At 40.0% G+C, this 19,044-nt stretch overlaps 1 protein-coding gene across 1 annotated transcript in view; it reads left to right on the top strand.

The window, feature by feature from the left end:
- The window catches only part of LOC126419836 (glycoprotein 3-alpha-L-fucosyltransferase A-like), a 63,362-nt gene extending 55,807 nt beyond the window's left edge, over positions 1 to 7,555 (top strand). Inside the window, exon 5 of the mRNA XM_050087229.1 lies at positions 7,082 to 7,555. Within this exon, the coding sequence (XP_049943186.1) occupies positions 7,082 to 7,555 (474 nt within the window). The remainder of the gene's footprint in view (positions 1 to 7,081) is intronic.
- The last annotated feature ends 11,489 nt before the right edge of the window (positions 7,556 to 19,044 follow it).

The following is a 19,044-nucleotide window of genomic DNA, read 5'->3' on the forward strand; positions in this document are numbered from 1 at the left end:
ACTTTTGTATCCTTTCAGTGTTAGAATATAAACCATTTCCCCTTCATAATTTAGTAGTTTTTTGGAATATTTCCTCCAATATGAATCAAAAACCAATTTCGTATTTTTATTCTTATAATAACAAATCCAGAGAGTACCAACATGATCAGATGTATCTAAATTCATTATTTCACATTCTAAATTTTTGATTTATGAGCAAAATCATCAATCATAAAAATGCCACAAAAACATTTAATTTTCAGTTGTTAACTAATACTTCTGTGTCAAAATTAGATAAAGTATTAGTAAAATTTTAAGTATTTCTTTGAATTTTTTCTACATCGAATTGATTTATACCCATTGCTAAATTATGTCTTTTTTGTTCTAATTCTTTATTGGCTTTTGTCTTGATTATAACTGCATTCCAGTTGCTGCAGATCCACCAGCAAGTGAACCAATAGTGGCTCAATATGGTAATGTAATCAATAGTAATGTTAAAAAAATCCACCTTCATGTGTTGTTCCTTTTTACTTCATTAAATATTCAATAATTTTTCAAAAAGTAATAACAAATACAATATCCAAATTTCCTCAAGTTTTTTATCTTTTTTGTTTTTTATACAACTGTTAAAAATGCATCAATACTGTACAGTTGTTCATTATTCAATTTAACTTTAATTCATTTTGGTTTTATTTTCCCAATTTGATGTTTAGTGTTATTAATACTAAAGTTTTTCAGTTACATTGATCAAAAATTAAGAAAGAATTTTTTATAATACTATCCATTTTCATCAACATTTCTTCCAAGGCCTAATTTCCACTTTCCATAGATTATTCTTCTAACTGGAGTTGGTATTAATTTTTCACCAACTGAAGCATCTCAAACATACATTCTTCCTTTTGCAACTAACTGAATTTTCTTAACAGCTTTATGTCTTTTTGCAATTCTTTATTATGTCTATAAATATCATTTCCTTACATTTTTGATCTAATGGATTTATTCCCTTATCTTCAAGTGCTAATCTTTCATTTACTTTAGTCCCAGAGCCACACCAATTGCAGCTCAAGTATACACATTTCAAATGGTAAATTACTAATTTCTTCGTTAACTAAACCTTTTCCATATTCACTTTCCCACAATGTATGTGATAATTATTCAAAATTACAATAAAATATGTAATTCCATTTACATTGTTAATTATAAAATCATTAAATTTAATACCAAACATTTTCATTATTTTAAGTTTTCATTATGATAATTTTTATTTTCAGCTAATTCTTCTCTATGGATTACTGTTAATGTATCTATTAACCAATCAACATCATTCATGAAATATATTCAATTGGTTTTTCTGAATATTTTTTTTACTAACCTTTCATCAACATTTTGAATGAATCATTAAGTATCTTCATATTATTTTTCACCAATTTTTAATTTATCACCATTGAAGTCAAGTGGATATTTTCTAATATATTTAAAATTACCAACAGGTCTTAATACAAAAATACTAGGCTCACTATGATTGATAAGTTTTAAAATTCTTTCACTTATATTTATATTTTCAGCATCTTTCTCTTTTGATTTTTTCTATTCTTAAATTCTTCATATTTATTCAGTAAATCATGTATTTCCGATTCATTTAATGTATAGTATATTTTATCACTATCATACTGTTGAATTGTTAGAATATTGTTAATTCTTCTAAATAATGTCGTTTATAAGGAATCATTTGTTTTCAGCTTCTATATTTTCTTCAGTAGCTTTCAAAACTGTATCGCCTAAACCTTCAATTCCTTCTTTAATTGTTGTGTCATTATCTGGTTGATATCCTTTTTAAAATTTTTCATAATCTGTTCTCATTTCTTTTCATTCTTTAAACTCTTAATTTAATTGTTCTTTTACTTTTGTATACCATTTACCTTCTGAACAACTTGTGGGCCACATTTTGAAAAGATTTTGTAAGATTAAAAAGACAATAAAAATTTCTTTATTTTACACTCATCATTTACATTGAACATTTCAATGTTCAAAACTTTTATGTTTAACTTTCATGTTCATCGTTTTTATATGCAATGTTTTTATGTATAACATTTATCTTAAACGTTTTTATGTTTAACATTTTCATGTTTAATGTGTAATGTTTAAAAAAATCTTAATATATTCTCTATATATAGTATCATTAATTTTTCTTTTCATATCTACTGTTATAAAACCAAATTCATCTTTAATCCATCATTTAGTTTGAAAATTTTTAAAATCGTCTATTTTTAAATCCCCCTCAAAAAATTCATGATAAAAATGATGTAAGTTTGTGTCACCTTGACTGAAAACGTTTAAAAATTAAGATTATCTCTAACTAATTGTTTTGGTATATTTGAATAAGTCGAAGGCAAGTAAAAACAATCTGTTCCTTTATGTCTGCCTCTAGCAAAATATTCTCTAACTATATATTGATTTTCAAGAATGAAATCAATAAAACCTGCAACTGAATTTTTTCACAGTCCTCTAACAGAACAATTTCATCATTATTTTCAATAAAAGTAGCAATTTTTCATTAATTTTGTCTTCAATCTTTTCACACCTTCTTATAGATTCTTGATATTTTGATTGATCTAAACTTTTAGAATACATGTACAACAGATTAATTTTTTCAATTTTAACCTTCTTGGAGCTAGACTATAATTATCAATGATTAATATTGATTTCCACAACCACTTGGTCCTATTACTGAACACTGAATAGAATTTCATAAATGTTTACCATGTATATTTGTTAATTTTTTATTTTTGCTTTCCAATCTGTTATTTATTTCGACAATTTTATTAATAGAAATGAGTAGATTATTTCAACTGAATGATAATTAATCTGTTCCAATAAAAGAAACTTATAAAAATGTTTCAATGTTTTTATTCAACTTCTTTATAAGGCACTAGTACTTCTGGAAGAAAGGGTACCACTCACAAATAGGTAGGGTCTATGGTATATTTAATCCTCTCATGGTTAAAATTTGTTTGCCTTGTAAATATATATAAAAACAAAATGTCAAAAACTATCTATCTTTGAATAAATAAATCATTTTCACTAGTAAAAAGTTTATGCTGATCGATTTTCAAAACATGTGAAGTGCGACACATGTGTACCTCAAATCTAACTAGATTCATGTTTCCATGTGTACCTAGGAATTTCAGACGTAATTTATTAACTTTAGAACGATTTTTCACTATGAAAATTATGGATAAAGTGTAACAATCAGTACCATAATACATTTACTCTCCTGACAATGAGAAACATAAAATATCGCACAAAAGTTTTCAACATAACACTTGAAGACAGCTTTGATGTACCACACAGTAATGTTTTCTTCTTGGGTAACACAAGATGTATAGAATATAATTGATGAAAGTAGAAAATATAGAAATGCAGTAAATGAAGCAGGCAAAAAGGAATCCAAATGTCTCAAAAATGAGATTGAAAGAAAGTGCAAAATGTCTAAGCAGGGATGGCTAGAGGACAAATGTAAGGATGTAGAGGCTTATCCCACTAGGGGTAAGATAGAAACCGCATACAGGAAAATTAAAGAGACCTTTGGAGAAAAGAGAACCACTTGCATGAATATCAAGAGCTCAGATGGAAACCCAATTCTAAGGAAAGAAGGGAAAGCAGAAAGGTGGAAGGAGTATATAGAAGCGTTTGACAGAGTACTGAAACACCCAAGTCGAAACAAGGCCCCAGAAGTAGACAACATTCCATTAGACCTACTGACAGCCTTGGGAGAGCTCCTCCTGACAAACCTCTACCATCTGGTAAGCAAGATGTATGAGACAGACAAAATACCCTCAGACTTCAAGAAGAATATAATAATTCCAATGCCAAAGAAAGCAGGTGTTGAAAGATGTGAAAATTACTGAACTATCAGTTTAATAGGTCATGGCTGCAAAATGCTAACGCGAATTCTTTACAGATGACTGGAAAAACTGGTAGAAGCGACGTTGGGGAAGATCAGTTTGTATTCCTTAGAAATATTGGAACATGTGAGGCAATACTGACCCTACAACGTATCTTAGAAGATAGATCAAGGAAAGTCAAGCCTACATTTCTATCATTTGTAGACTTAGAGAAAGCTTTTGACAATTATGACTGGAATACTCTCAAATTCTGAAGATGGCAGGGGTAAAATACAGGGAGCGAAAGGCTATTTACAATCTGTACAGAAACCAGATGGCAGTTATAAGAGTCGAGGGAAATATAAGGCAAGCGGTGGTTGGGAAGGGAGTGAGACAGGGTTGTAGCCTCTCCCTGATGTTATTCAATCTGTATATTGAGCAAGCAGTAAAGGAAACAAAAGAAAAATTCGGAGTAGGTATTAAAATCCATGGAGAAGAAATAAAAACTTTGAATTTCGCCGATGACATTGTAATTCTGTCAGAGACAACAAAGGACTTGGAAGAGCAGTTGAACGGAATGGACAGTGTTTTGAAAGGAAGATATAAGATGAACATCAACAAAAGCAAAACGAGGGTAATGGAATGTAGTCGATTTAAATCGGGTGATGCTGAGGGAATTAGAGTAGAAAATGAGACACTTAAAGTAGTAAAGGACTTTTGCTATTTGGGGAGCAAAATAACTGATGACGGCCGAAGTAGGAAGGATATAAAATGTAGACTGGCAATGGCAAGGAAAGCGTTTCTGAAAAAGAGAAATTTGTTAACATCGAGTATAGATTTAAGTGTTAGGATGTCGTTCCTGAAAGTATTTGTACGAAGTGTAGCCATGTATGGAAGTGAAACATGGACAATAAATACGAGGGGCGTTCAGAAAGTAAGCTCCGATCGGTCGCGAAATGGAAACGACTATGAAAATCCGATAAAGCTTTGCACAGATGTGTTGGGTAGTGTCTCTAGTATAACCCCAGTTAGCATCACGTCGCTCTTCTCATTTCTGAGCTCGCAGTGAGTGCGTAAAGATGTCTAGAAAATAGTGTCTGCCGCCAAGTACGAGGGCCTGGTGAGAAATTTCGCCTGAAGCTATGCAGCTAACATTACATAACTGTCGTGCTGTTTCGTCTTCACGACAATTCTCAGCCGCATTCTGCAGGGGCAATGAAGATGCTCCTGCATCGTTTTCAAATGGAAATGTTAGATTACCCACAATACAGTCCGCAATTGTCTCCCCCTGAGTTTCATCTCTGGTAACATGAACCGCTGTCTTTGAAGACAACATTTTGACACAGACAACGAGGTGTAGGCCAGCGTGGAGAATTGGCAGAAAGCACTGGCGGCTGCCTTCTATGATGAGGCTATTGAAAAGTTGGTACAACGCTATGACAAAAGTCTAAGTCAGAACGGCGACTACGTAGAGAAGTAGCTGAAAGGTGTAGCTAATTGTTACAAGTAAAACATTTCTGATGTTCACTGTGGTTTCAATTTGGCAATCAATCGGAGCTTACTTTCTGAACAGGCCTCGTAGTTTGGAAAAGAAGAGAATAGAAGCTTTCGAAATGTGGTGCTAGAGAAGAATGCTGAAGATTAGATGGGTAGATCACATAACTAATGAGGAGGTATTGAACAGAATTGAGGAGAAGAGGAGTTTGTGACACAACTTGACTAGAAGAAGGGATCAGTTGGTAGGACATGTTCTGATGCATCAAGGGATCACCAATTTAGTATTGGACGGCAGCCTGGAGGGTAAAAATCGTAGAGGGAGACCAAGAGATGAATACACTGAGCAGATTCAAAAAGATGTAGGTTGCAGTAAGTACTGGTAGATGAAGAAGCTTGCACAGGATAGAGTAGCATGGGGAGCTGCACCAAACCAGTCTCAGGACTGAAGACTACAGCAACAATGGACTCAACAAGTGTTTCGAAGTACCCCATAGAAATATTGATCCATGCTGTCTCTATAGCCGTCCATAACTGCGAAAGTGTTTCCGGTGCAGGATGTGGAGCACGAACTCTCAATTATGTTCCATGAATGTTGGATGGGATTCATGTCGGGCGATCTGGGTGTCCAGATCACTCATCACTCACCTGAACTGTCCAGATCGTTCTTCAGACCAATCGCTAAAATAGTGGCCCAGTAACATGGCGCATTGTCATCCATGAACATTCCATCTTTGCTTAGGAACATGAAGTACATGAATGGCTGCAAATGGCCTGCAAACAGCGAAACATAACCATTTCCAATTAATGATCGTTATAATTGGACAAGAAGACCCAGTACATTCCATGTAAACACAGCCCACACCACTATGGGGCTACCACCAAGTTACACAGTGTCTTGTTCACAACTTGTGCCCATTGCTTTGTGGGGTGTGCACCACGCTCGAAACCTACCATCAGCTCTTACTAACATAAATCGGGACTCATTTGACTAGGTCCCAGTTTTTCAGTCGTCTAAGGTACAAGCAATATGGCCACGAACTGAGAAGAGACGCTGCTGACTATGTGGTGCTGTTAGCAAAGGCACTCGTGTAAGTCGTTTGCTGCGTTAGCCCTTTAACGCCAGATTTTGCTGCACTGTGCTAACGGATAAGTTAGTTGGTCCCACATTGATTTGTGCAGTTACTTCACGCAGTGTTGCTACGCAAACGCTGCTGCTCTCGGCCGTTAAGTGATGGCCGTCGGTCACTTCGTTGTACGTGGTGAGTGGTAATGCCTGAAATGTGGTATTCTCGGCACACTCTTGACACTGTAGATCTCGGAATATTGAATTTTCTAAGATTTCCGAAATGGAATGTCCATTATATCTAGGTCCAACTACTACTCCGCGTTCGAAGTGTGTTAATTCCCGCCGTGCGGCCTTAATCACGTCGGAAACCTTTTCATTTGAAATACCTAAGTACAAATGACAGATTCGCCAATGGAATGTTCTTTTATCCCTTGTGTACGCATTATTACCGCCGTTTATATATATATGCATATATATATTTTTTTCTCCAAGTTTCGAAAGCACCTGACCACATGTTAGCATTAGACAGATGTGAGATACAGATGTCCTAACGCTCACAACTGCATATTGCTTTTGTGGTAACCTTTGTAGTATCGACCACGACAGGGTTAAGCTATCCAGACACTAGGTTTCAATGTAAGAAATAAATTTTCAGGTCGACATATACGGGATGTGTGGTAAGCTGGAGTGTCCGAGGGAGGACCCCAGGTGCCCCGAGATGGTGGACAGGGACTACAAGTTCTACCTGTCGTTCGAGAACTGCAACTGCCGCGACTACATCACGGAGAAGCTGTTCGTGAACGGGCTGTCGCGGCAGGTGCTGCCCGTGGCGCTGGGCGCGCGACCGGCGGACTACGCGCTGAGCGCGCCGCGCGGCTCCTACCTGCTGGCCGAGCTCTTCGGATCCCCGGAGGAGCTGGCCCGCTACCTCCACTTCCTGGACGCCCACGACGACCAGTACAACGCCTACTTCGCATGGAAGGGCACCGGCGAGTTCATCAACACGCACTTCTTCTGCCGGCTGTGTGCGCTCCTGCACGACGAATACCCCACCAAGTGGTACCCCGACATAAACGAGTGGTGGGACGGGCCCGGCACCTGCGCCGAAAGCCTCTGGACGGACGGCTGAAGTGAGACAGGAATAAAGTTCTGATTATCATCCCGAAAAAATGAAATTACTTAACTAATTTTTTTTTCGTTTCCAGGTACATCTCTGCAACATCTGTACATGTTGAAATCCCTGCACCACGGAAGTACCGTCGTGTGACGCTAGAGGACGCAAAACAACATGATGAAGTGTCGTATCGTGCGGTAATTCGTTTCCTGGATCAACGGAAATGTTGCAGATTTTTCAGGCCAATTCAGACGATGCCTTTAGGTGCTCGTGCAGGCCTGACACAGCCGCAGCATTTCCGCTGTTGCAGAAGACGATTTACCGCACGATATGACACTTTTATAACTTTGTCGTGTTATTTTGCAAGCTCTAGTATCACATGTGTTGCTTCTGTCGCCCGGTGATTTTACTGTGTAGTACGACTGCCGACATGCACCTTCGAAAACGTATAAAAATTAATTTAGTAACTTTATTTTTTCGAGGGGGTAATTAGACTTGATTTCGTAATGTTGTGTCGTACTGTTTGTGGATGGTTATTGTGAAACTTTCCCTCGAACTGCTGTTACCTACTGTTAAAAAATGGTGAAAAATGCATTTCACGATTCTATAGCTATTCTTGAGATGATGTAAAAACCTCCTCCTCATTAACTGATGTACTCAACGTATATCCTCACACTGAGAAAATAAGTTTTTATACTGTGCCGTGTTCTAACAGAAACAATGTATGTACCATAAATCAGTATTTTGCAATATCACTATTCATTTTAATATAAGTCGTGATAAATCTACACAAAAGTATTTTCTTCTTATTTACACCTGCCGCCGTTACTGCTGAAGTCATGAGTGATTTGCATTTGTAAAATGAGAGCACTGGACATAAAATAATCACTCCTAGGAAACTTGTAATACACTCTAAGACAATAAAAAAACAACAACGGCGCACTACGAAGGAATTATCCGAATGGGGCGAAAATCGGTAGATGTGGTTTAAACGTGCAAACAAGCAAATTATTAAAAAATTTCAGACCAGTTGGACGATTCAATCACGACAAAGTGCATCACAAAGTGAGCAAATCAATGACGCGTAGATCGACTTCTGTCCCTTATGCAATAAGTTACTGGGTTTCGCACTGATTGATAGAACTGTTCTATGTCCTCCTGAGGGATATGGCACCACATTCCGTGCAAGTGGCGCGTTAGATCGTCAGAATTCCGAGATGATTGAAGTGCCCTGCCCATAATGCTCCAAACGTTCTCAACTGGGAGGAGATATGGCAACCATGCTGGCCAAAGTGCGGTTTGGCAAGCACGAAGCCAAGCAGTGTAAACTCTCGCTGTATGCGTGCGGGCATTATCTCGCTGAAATATGAGTCCAGGATGGATTGCCGTGGAGGACATGAAACCGGCGACGTATCGCTGTGCTATTAGGATGCCCCGTATAACAACCAAAGGGGTTCTACTATGGAAAGAAATGGAACCCCAGATCAACACTCCCGGTTGCTAGGCCGTACAGCGGGTGACTGTCAGATTGGTATCTCACCGCCGCGCCGCTCGAGGCGTCTCGCTGGTCATCGGGGTTCAGTTCGAAGGGCGACTCATCACTGAAGAAAATTATGCTCCAGTCAGTGAGACTCCAGGCTTGCGTAAGGGACAGAGGTAGATCGCTTCATTACTGAGTAGCTCCATTTGTCAAGATCTTTATCTAGAATGACCCATCCAGTTTCTCCGAAATCGTAATCATTTGTTTGTCTCTACATGTACGTCACGTCTACCGACTTCCGTCCCATTCCGATAATTCTTTTGCGGTTCTTCGTTTATTTTTTATTTTTTAAAATTTGACGCTTATAAACAACATAGTAAGTTACAATAAATGACACTTCTCACCTTAAAAATGTGCTGGGATTAACAAACACGATGGATTTTAGTAAGTAATGTCCGCGATCATTTTCCCTAGCACAACTGGAGGCAACCTGCTTATCTCACGCCTTCTAAAGACGTCTCATAGCTGATGTCCCGATCGGCTTCTTCTCCAGTGGCCCCATCCTTCGACATGCAGGTAGGAAACAGTGCTTAACGAAATAGTGAATGGGAAAGAATTCGGTGCTATAAAAATAACATCGTGAAATATAGGGATGTCCCTTGATTTTATGTGTATTCATGAAACCAAAAATCAGAAAACGGTTCTGGGAATCAGTCTACCATTATTAATCACGGCGAGTTTTGTGGACTCGGCCCATTTAAGTATGTGTTGCCTCCTGGGAATCCTCGCCCACGATTCGCCCGTGACTTTCAACAATAACAGCTTAGTAACATCACAATATTAATACGTGGACACGAAAACTACAGTATCGATTCTTAATATCAATTATGTAAGAAGACCAGTGGAACTTAGGTAATTCGAAAGGTACTTTCCCATAGGTGGCTGGCTCTGAGCACTATGGGACTTAACATCTGAGGTCATCAGTCCCCTAGAACGTAGAACTACTTAAACCCAACTAACCTAAGGACATCACACACATCCATGCCCGAGGCAGCATTCGAACCTGCGACCGTAGCGGTCGCGCGGTTCCAGACTGAAGCGCCTAGAACGACTCGGCGACATCGACCGGCTTTTCCCATAGGTACGCACAAAGAAAAAATTATGTGCGTTCGTAGCTGTTGAGAGTGGTAGAAGGAAGCAGATGATTTCGTATGTAAAATCTGCAATACGTGAACATTGAAAATTGAAGTTCTACCAACTTCTGTCCTACTTACCGATCAGATGCTGTGGTAGAAATGACACACGAAAATAACAACGTTTGGTGAACATGCATTCTAGAGAAGTTCATGTTTACATGGTTCATTTGCAGTAACACACACATACCAAGCAGATACAATGCGACAACAGCTAGTTCGATGACGTTGTCAACAGTGGAAATCAAAAATCGTAGTATCGAAGTCTGTAATTAACGTTGTACATTGGCGTCGTTATTTCGCTTTCTTTCCTGTAAGAATAACTTTTTGGTCATTTGCCACTCTTGCCAGAAAATTTGAAGCAAGCTCCTAATTCTTCATTTCTTCATTTGAACAACTACGACATCCAAGTTCCCTCATTGTAGGGAAATTATATTTGTTTTAGGCTATACCTAGGAAGAGAACGCTAACGGGTCAGAGTGAAAGACGCAGAGTTAGACAAACGCAATCTTTGTGTAAAGAAAATAGCGGAAATGTAGAGATTCATAATGATAGCGCAACTATTTTATAGAACAATACATTTAAATGCGCTCTTTAGATAATTCCACATAACTTTGACAGCTACAATTGCGGTTTGATGAATTTATACTGCAGATTTTGTAATGCAAAACATTTTGCATTAGAGGTTTTTGTACATGATACATGCCATCCACATAGAAAAAATTAATTTGCCAGCATTAACACAAAATTTGTTTTTCAACGCACTTTATCAAGGATGCATTTCAAATGACCTGAGAATTCAAGAGAATTCAAATAATTATATCTATAATATACAAATGTTTCAATAACATAGAAATGACAGAAGAAAGTAACAACATTCCGTGAATTCTCATTTTCGGTTGGGTTGCCTTTTTTTTTTGGGGGAAGGAGACCAGACAGCGAGGTCATCGGTCTCATCGGATTAGGGAAGAACACGGAATGAAGTCGGCCGTGCCCTTTCAAAGGCACCGTCTCGGCATCTGCCTGGAGCGATTTAGGGAAATCACGGAAAACCTAAATCAGGATGGCCGGACGCAGGATTGAATCGTCGTCCGCCCCAATGCGAATCCAGTGTGCTAGCCACTGCGCAACCTCACTCGGTTCTCATTTTGGGCACATCCATGTTTAAATGTTGCAAGTCGTTTATTTGCAGTAACTTATGCATACCGAGTAACTTCAGTGCTACAACTGCTAGGTCGGTGACGCTGTCAGCAGTGGAAAACAAAACGTCGTAGTAGCAAAGCTATTGGGGCCAACAGAGAGTGTATAAACACTGTTTATTGGCGTGGTTCTTTCGCTTAGTTTTGTCTAAGTGTAAACGGCGAGAGATTCTAGAGCACTCTCACTTCTGATATGGTGTTATACTTCGTAATGTTCTTAGGGAAGTTGATTTTTCTTACTTGGTTGCTATCCATGGATATGATCTGACTTCATTCATATGATGAAATGGCTGGCAGTAAATAACAAAAAAATGTTCAAATGTGTGTGAAATCTTATGGGACTTAACTGCTAAGGTCATCAGTTCCTAAGCTTACACTCTACTTAACCTAAATTATCCTAAGGGCAAACACATACACCCATGCCCGAATGAGGACTCGAACCTCCGCTGGGACCAGCCGCACATTCCATGACTGCAGCGCCCTAGACCGCTCGGCTAATCCCGCGCGGCAGTAGTTAACACTCTTGCTTGTGTGCTCTAGTGAAGGAATAGCGGTAGGTTTACCTGTGTTCAAAGGAAGAGGGTGCCGATTTAAACGACTGCAGTAAAAGTGTACGGCGCCTGAGGGCCGAGGGGACAGTTTTTTTGCAGAACCTAGGTGAAAACTTTGCGGACTGCGGAGTTCCTCGGTCTCATTGTGCAGACACGTTGGATGGTGCCGGTCGGTCTGCGGCCGCGTCCAGGTAGGCTGACTACCGCTGAGAAGTCGCCACTGCTATGGACAGAGCATTGATGACCGGCAATAAAGCAGAGTATGGGCCCTTGTTAAGCAGGAAGCCGATGAGATGTCTGTGCGTTTCAGCGAATTTCCATGGGACATGTCAGTGGCGCCCAGACGTCCAGACTCTGCTACAAAACATATTTGAGAAGGCACGAGGCTTTTAGGGAGTTTATGGCCGTTGTTTGTAAAGTTCGAAATGGATGCAACAGGGCAGATAAGGATCTTTTTATAGAGGGCTGTGGTTCCATCCAGGTCATGCTACTATTAGCAAAAGACATAGCATAAACATGTGGGAAAGAGGCCGTGAAGTTGAATCTTTTTTCCTTTTTTTGCCCAATTAATTTTTAAAGTCGCTGATTGATCAAATCTGTTTGTGCAGAGCAAGGGGCAGTCTCCCTGCTTCGAGTGCCGTGCTCCAGCTCGTGATTGGCTTGGCTAAAGTGGAAGTAGTCTAAGATGTAAGTGTGCTAGGCTACCGAGCTGGCGAGGAAAGTGGAGAGAAAGAGAAGATGACACTCTTGCACTGGCACTTCGCTAGTAAGGAACTGCAGGTCTTTACCTAAAAGGTGAGACCTGTGTCAGTCACCATCTGAACCATGAGAGGTACTGCTTCTAGCATCATGCACACAACAAGTGATGCGTGGGTTTACTTACAGGGTTATTACAAATGATTGAAGCGATTTTACAGCTCTACAATAACTTTATTATTTGAGATATTTTCACAATGCTTTCCACACACATACAAAAACTCAAAAAGTTTTTTTAGGCATTCACAAATGTTCGATATGTGCCCCTTTAGTGATTCGGCAGACATCAAGCCGATAATCAAGTTCCTCCCACACTCGGCGCAGCATGTCCCCATCAATGAGTTCGAAAGCATCGTTGATGCGAGCTCGCAGTTCTGGCACGTTTCTTGGTAGAGGAGGTTTAAACACTGAATCTTTCACATAACCCCACAGAAAGAAATCGCATGGGGTTAAGTCGGGAGAGCGTGGAGGCCATCACATGAATTGCTGATCATGACCTACACCACGACCGATCCATCGGTTTTCCAATCTCCTGTTTAAGAAATGCCGAACATCATGATGGAAGTGCGGTGGAGCACCATCCTGTTGAAAGATGAAGTCGGCGCTGTCGGTCTCCAGTTGTGGCATGAGCCAATTTTCCAGCATGTCCAGATACACGTGTCCTGTAACGTTTTTTTTCGCAGAAGAAAAAGGGGCCGTAAACTTTAAACCGTGAGATTGCACAAAACACGTTAACTTTTGGTGAATTGCGAATTTGCTGCACGAATGCGTGAGGATTCTCTACCGCCCAGATTCGCACATTGTGTCTGTTCGCTTCACCATTAAGAAAAAATGTTGCTTCATCACTGAAAACAAGTTTCGCATTGAACGCATCCTCTTCCATGAGCTGTTGCAACCGCGCCGAAAATTCAAAGCGTTTGACTTTGTCATCGGGTGTCAGGGCTTGTGGCAATTGTAAACGGTAAGGCTTCTGCTTTAGCCTTTTCCGTAAGATTTTCCAAACTGTTGGCTGTGGTACGTTTAGCTCCCTGCTTGCTTTATTCGTCGACTTCCGCGGGCTACGCGTGAAACTTGCCCGCACGCGTTCAACCGTTTCTTCGCTCACTGCAGGCCGACCCGTTGATTTCCCCTTACAGAAGCATCCAGAAGCTTTAAACTGCGCATACCATCGCCGAATGGAGTTAGCAGTTGGTGGATCTTTGTTGAACTTCGTCCTGAAGTGTCGTTGCACTGTTATGACTGACTGATGTGAGTGCATTTCAAGCACGACATACGCTTTCTCAGCTCCTGTCGCCATTTTGTCTCACTGCGCTCTCGAGCGCTCTGGCGGCAGAAATCTGAAGTGCGGCTTCAGCCGAACAAAACTTTATGAGTTTTTCTACGTATCTGTAGTGTGTCGTGACCATATGTCAATGAATGGAGCTACAGTGAATTTATGAAATCGCTTCAATCATTTGTAATAGTCCTGTATTTGTTCTGAGTCGGCCATCTAAACATTTGACATACTCCATCACGCATAGTCATGGCACGGAGTCAAATTGGTTTGGCAGACCAGCAAACGGGTCCACGTGCACACTGGAATCCACCGGGGTTTCAGAGGCTCATAGGGAAGTACCTACGTCCGAATTAGCCGTACGCGAGACCGCGTACATGCATTTTTCGGTCGTGCACCATTAATAACAGATTGCTGCCGACCATGACTTCAGCCGCTGAGCGCATCGTGGTGTGACGCCCTGACCAGCAGGAGGGTAAAGTAATCGCTGCTACGGCGTAGGGCTCCAATATATGCTTCTCAGCACCCTACTCTTCGGAGCCATATTTTTCTTTTTGGAATACTTGAGTATAGATGCTTGATAGTAGCGTAGTTTTTGGACCATACCACGGATTCACGTGTATGAAGTCAGGTAAAGCGATTAGTTCTGCTTAGGGTCGCGTGATGATCCCCAGCTGATCACTTTGTTCACTATAGACCGCATATTAGTGAAAGCGTTTGTCAAATAAAAATGTTTGTATGACGTTTCATTAGCCATTATTTTGTCTTGTGATATTAAGTATGAATAAATCTATTGTTATTTAGGCCACAACTCCTCGCAGTGTTCTGATTAGCATTACCTTTGCCACTTTCATTAAAGTCATGACTTCAATTGAAAGAAGTTTGCAATGGAATTACCTTTGTTCTCATTGCCGCCGTTACGATAAAAACTGAAGTAAGCTCTTAATTTTCAGTTTCATCATTTTGAATAGCTACGACTTCCCTTATTATATTTTAGGCTATGTCTTGAAGAAGAACACTAAACGGTCAGACTGAAAGACCACGAACTAGGTAGATACAATTTTTATGTTGACAGAGTAATAGGAATAATGTGGACATCGATGACGAAAAGTCTATTGTTGTTTTGAAAGGCAGTGTTCAGTTAATAACGAGGAATATGCTTACAAAAAAATTCAATTAATTATATAATACAATGGGCTTTCCCTACTTTATGAACACAGTATGTCGATACTAGTTAATTTAAATCTGTCTTTAGTCTTTTACGTGTGGATTAAAATTGTTATTAACAACCTATCAGTGTAAATAACGTCGGAAGAACAGCTGGAGAAGCGCATTGATATTTAAAGAATAAATATGAATGATGAAAATTGTACTCCTTCGCCGCAAGTCACATATGTGAGGTCTGTGTTTGTTCCAGCACGGCAAGGTACTGTTCTTACTCCTTGAGACCATCTTTCTCGTGACGCAACGTGTACACTACTTGCCAACTTAGAGCGACGTGAATCTTCCAATAGTGATTGTTAAAACGTAGCAATCAAACGTAATAAATTGTAGCCGGAGATGTGACATAAACGTCACGTCACAATGACATAGTCTCTAGGGGTTGTTAAGCCGTCGACACACGGACTGTGCTGTTGAACGTCGACGTTGAGCGTGCCGAGTACAGCGTGATGGTGAACTCTCAGGAACGATGCGACTTGTGCTTACTGTGCGTGGGTGTCAACGTGGTGGGCGATCGCAACGAGCTCCAACGGCAGTTCTCCGTTGTATTTGGCTCGTAAATCTCACTTTTACTAAATGAACGGGAGCAAAATTCCTATATTAGCTCTATTAAAATGTACTTTTCTTCCTTGTCCGTGTGCTAGTCAGGTTGTTCTGCCTGAAGTATATATAAATAAAAACTTAAGCATCCTGAAAATATTATAAGACAAAAAGGAAAGTACCGTGTCCAGTTAGTAAGGACATCGGCTTATAAAAGTTTCATTACAAATAGTGCAATACAAATTTATAATAGTTCTCCATATACGATAAAAATTATTTCATCATTCTCACTTTTTAGTAAACCCGTAAGGTCATTCTTACTTGGTTAATCTTCCTTCACAGTAGCAGAATGGATCACAGAAGCTAAAAGAAAAAAAAAGGCAAACTTTCTCACTGCGCGTAGTGCAATTTGTCCTGTAAATTAAGCTAATCGAACAAACTCACCCCTCAAAAAAAGCACACTTACATTTATATAACATCGAATATTATAGTATATACTTATATTAAACTAATAAGAAAGAATCAGAACCTATTGCAAACATGAAGGCTAGAAAAAAAATTGAATGTATTAAGACACGAACTACCACTCTTCAAATCTTAGCCAGAAATCTGTGACGCCACTCAATGCACACTAGTTACCACGACTGTTTAGTGACCACATCTGGCTTGTTACGTCCGGAAAGCTTTGCTTGTAGCTACCTTACTAATTGAAATTTAATTTTAACAATTTGTACCAAGAACAATGTGTTTTTAATGGCTCCTCAACATGCCGTTGCTTTCAAATGGCATACTCTCACAATATATAAGTTACAATAATACTTTTACCACGAATATGACGTTTCTCGTCATTTTATTACAGCGAATCGTACGATTAATGACGGGTTTTCGAGAGCTCTACAGTTTGCTGGTGCTCAGAAACGGCATATATAAATATGGGCTTCAACTGCAAGCCATATGGCGCCTGACAACTGTGCACTGAAGGGATATAGCGTCCATGTGACGTAGGTGGCGTTCTGTCATCTCATCGGTCAACGTTCAGGATGTCTGACATTCCAGATATTTCTCTACACGTACGGAAAGACTCCCCAACTTGCTATTCCACGTTGTGACATCAGAAATTCGGCACGCTCATCGCTTAATGTTCGGATGTACGTTCCGTGTGCAGACGGCGTAATGGTCTCATTTCGACGAGGGAGAGAATCCACAAATCTATTAAGGTATGTCATATCCAACTGAAGCCACACATCGACAATTACATCCCCTTGTTGTTGTTGTGGTTTTCTGTCCAAAGACTGGATCGATGGAGCTCTCCTTGCTACTCTGTACTGTGCAAGTCTCTTCATCTCCGAATTACTACTGCAACCTACATCCTTCTGAATCTGCTTACTGTATTCATCTCTTGGTCTCCCTCTACGATTTTTACCTCCCCCCCTCCCCCCAATATACCTCCAGTACTAAGTTGATGATGTCTTAATGTCTGCCATTCGCGGTGGCCGAGCGGTTTTAGGCACTTCAGTCCGGAACCGCGCGACTGCTACGGTCGCAGGTTCGAATCCTGCCTCGGGCATGGATGAGTGTGATGTCCTTAGATTAGTTAGGTTTAAGTTGTTCTAAGTTCTAGGTGACTGATGACCTCCGATGTTAAGTCCCATAGTGCTCAGAACCATTTCAACCATTTTGAACCTTATTCTCTCAGAATGTGTCCTATCAAAGGATCCCTTCTTCTAATCAAGGTTTTTTTTTTTTTAGTTTAGTTTATATTTCTAGTTTCCCCAATTCTATTCAGTACCTCCTCATTAGTTACACGTTCTACCCATCTAATCTTCAGCATTCTTCTGTAGCACAGAATTTCAAAGCTTCTAGTCTATTCTTGTCTACGCTGTATGTCGTCCACTTTTCACCTCCATGCAAGGCTACACTCCAGACGTAAACCTTTAGAAAAGATTTACTATTACAAACAGTCTTGATCACGATTTATATTTATTAAGGTGACCGGTTTCGACCACTGCTGTGGTCATCTTCAGACCATTGAGTAGGAACCTCTTTCAGCTGGAGAATCACTACTCTTTAGAAAAGACTTCCTAACACTTAAGTCTACCTTAGATCTCAACAAATTCCTCCACTTCAGAAACGCCTTTATTGCCATTGCCAGTCTACATTTTACATCCTCTCTACCTCTGCCATCGTCTGTCATTATATTGCCCAAGTAAAAGATCTCGTCTACTAATTTTAGTGTCTCGTTTCCTAATCTAATTCCTTCAGGATCACCTGATTTAATTCAATTACATTTCATTATCCTTATTTTACTTTTGCTGGTGTTCATTTCGCGTCCTCTTTTCAAGACGCTTCCGTAGAACCACCAAATTGCGCAGATACTAACTGCTGCGATTCATCCGCTGCTTCAAATAGCGCCAGAGTTTTCTTTTTCAAAAAAATGGTTCAAATGGCTCTGAGCACTATGGGACTTAACATCTGTGGTCATCAGTCCCCTAGAACTTAGAACTACTTAAACCTAACTAACCGAAGGACATCACACATATCCATGCCCGAGGCAGGATTCGAACCTGCGACCGTAGCAGTCGCGCAGTTCCGGACTGAGCGCCGAGAACCGCGAGATCACCACGGCCGGCTTTTGTTTTTCATTAAGATCGTGTGATTTAGCGGGTTTGTCGAGATGCTGTAGAGTGACTGCGGTTTTGTCAAACCAGGCACCAAACCTTGTAACTCCAGTTGTAGTAATTTTAGAAGATCGCAGTGTCAACAGCATAGCTGCTTGTCGTGAAGAAAGATTTATACTTGGTCACTGTGAGCATTTGAGTAAACATCTTGGTTCATGTTCACCTTAACCACACTGAGTGGACCCTTGTCATGTTACAATTAATACGTCTCCCCAGGACACCACAGAACCACCTTTTGCTGGAACTACAACCTCCACATATTGCGGACGAAACGTCTCATTGAGCCGTAAATGTATTTCCCACCTTGTATGATTTTTAAAAGGGAGGATTCCGCGACTCCTTGGGCCATACTAAACGGCTTCATCAGCAATCGTGATTTTATCTTGTTTGGGGTCATGAAGACGTGCAGCTTTATGCGCCGCTCTGACCAATAGTCTTCTGGCGAAGTATGCGAATCACATGCAGTTCGCTTCGCAATGTCCGCTCACAAACATATTGAGTGGGCCTGCATTCACTAACAGCAGCAACTTCTGTCAGGTATGAAACCGACTGTGACTGACAAGACGTGACATTCGTCTTCAGTTCCTATCGATAGATTATGATATTTTTACGA

This window comes from Schistocerca serialis, chromosome 1, assembly GCF_023864345.2.
Source record: "Schistocerca serialis cubense isolate TAMUIC-IGC-003099 chromosome 1, iqSchSeri2.2, whole genome shotgun sequence".
NCBI classification, from domain to species: Eukaryota; Metazoa; Arthropoda; class Insecta; order Orthoptera; family Acrididae; genus Schistocerca; species Schistocerca serialis.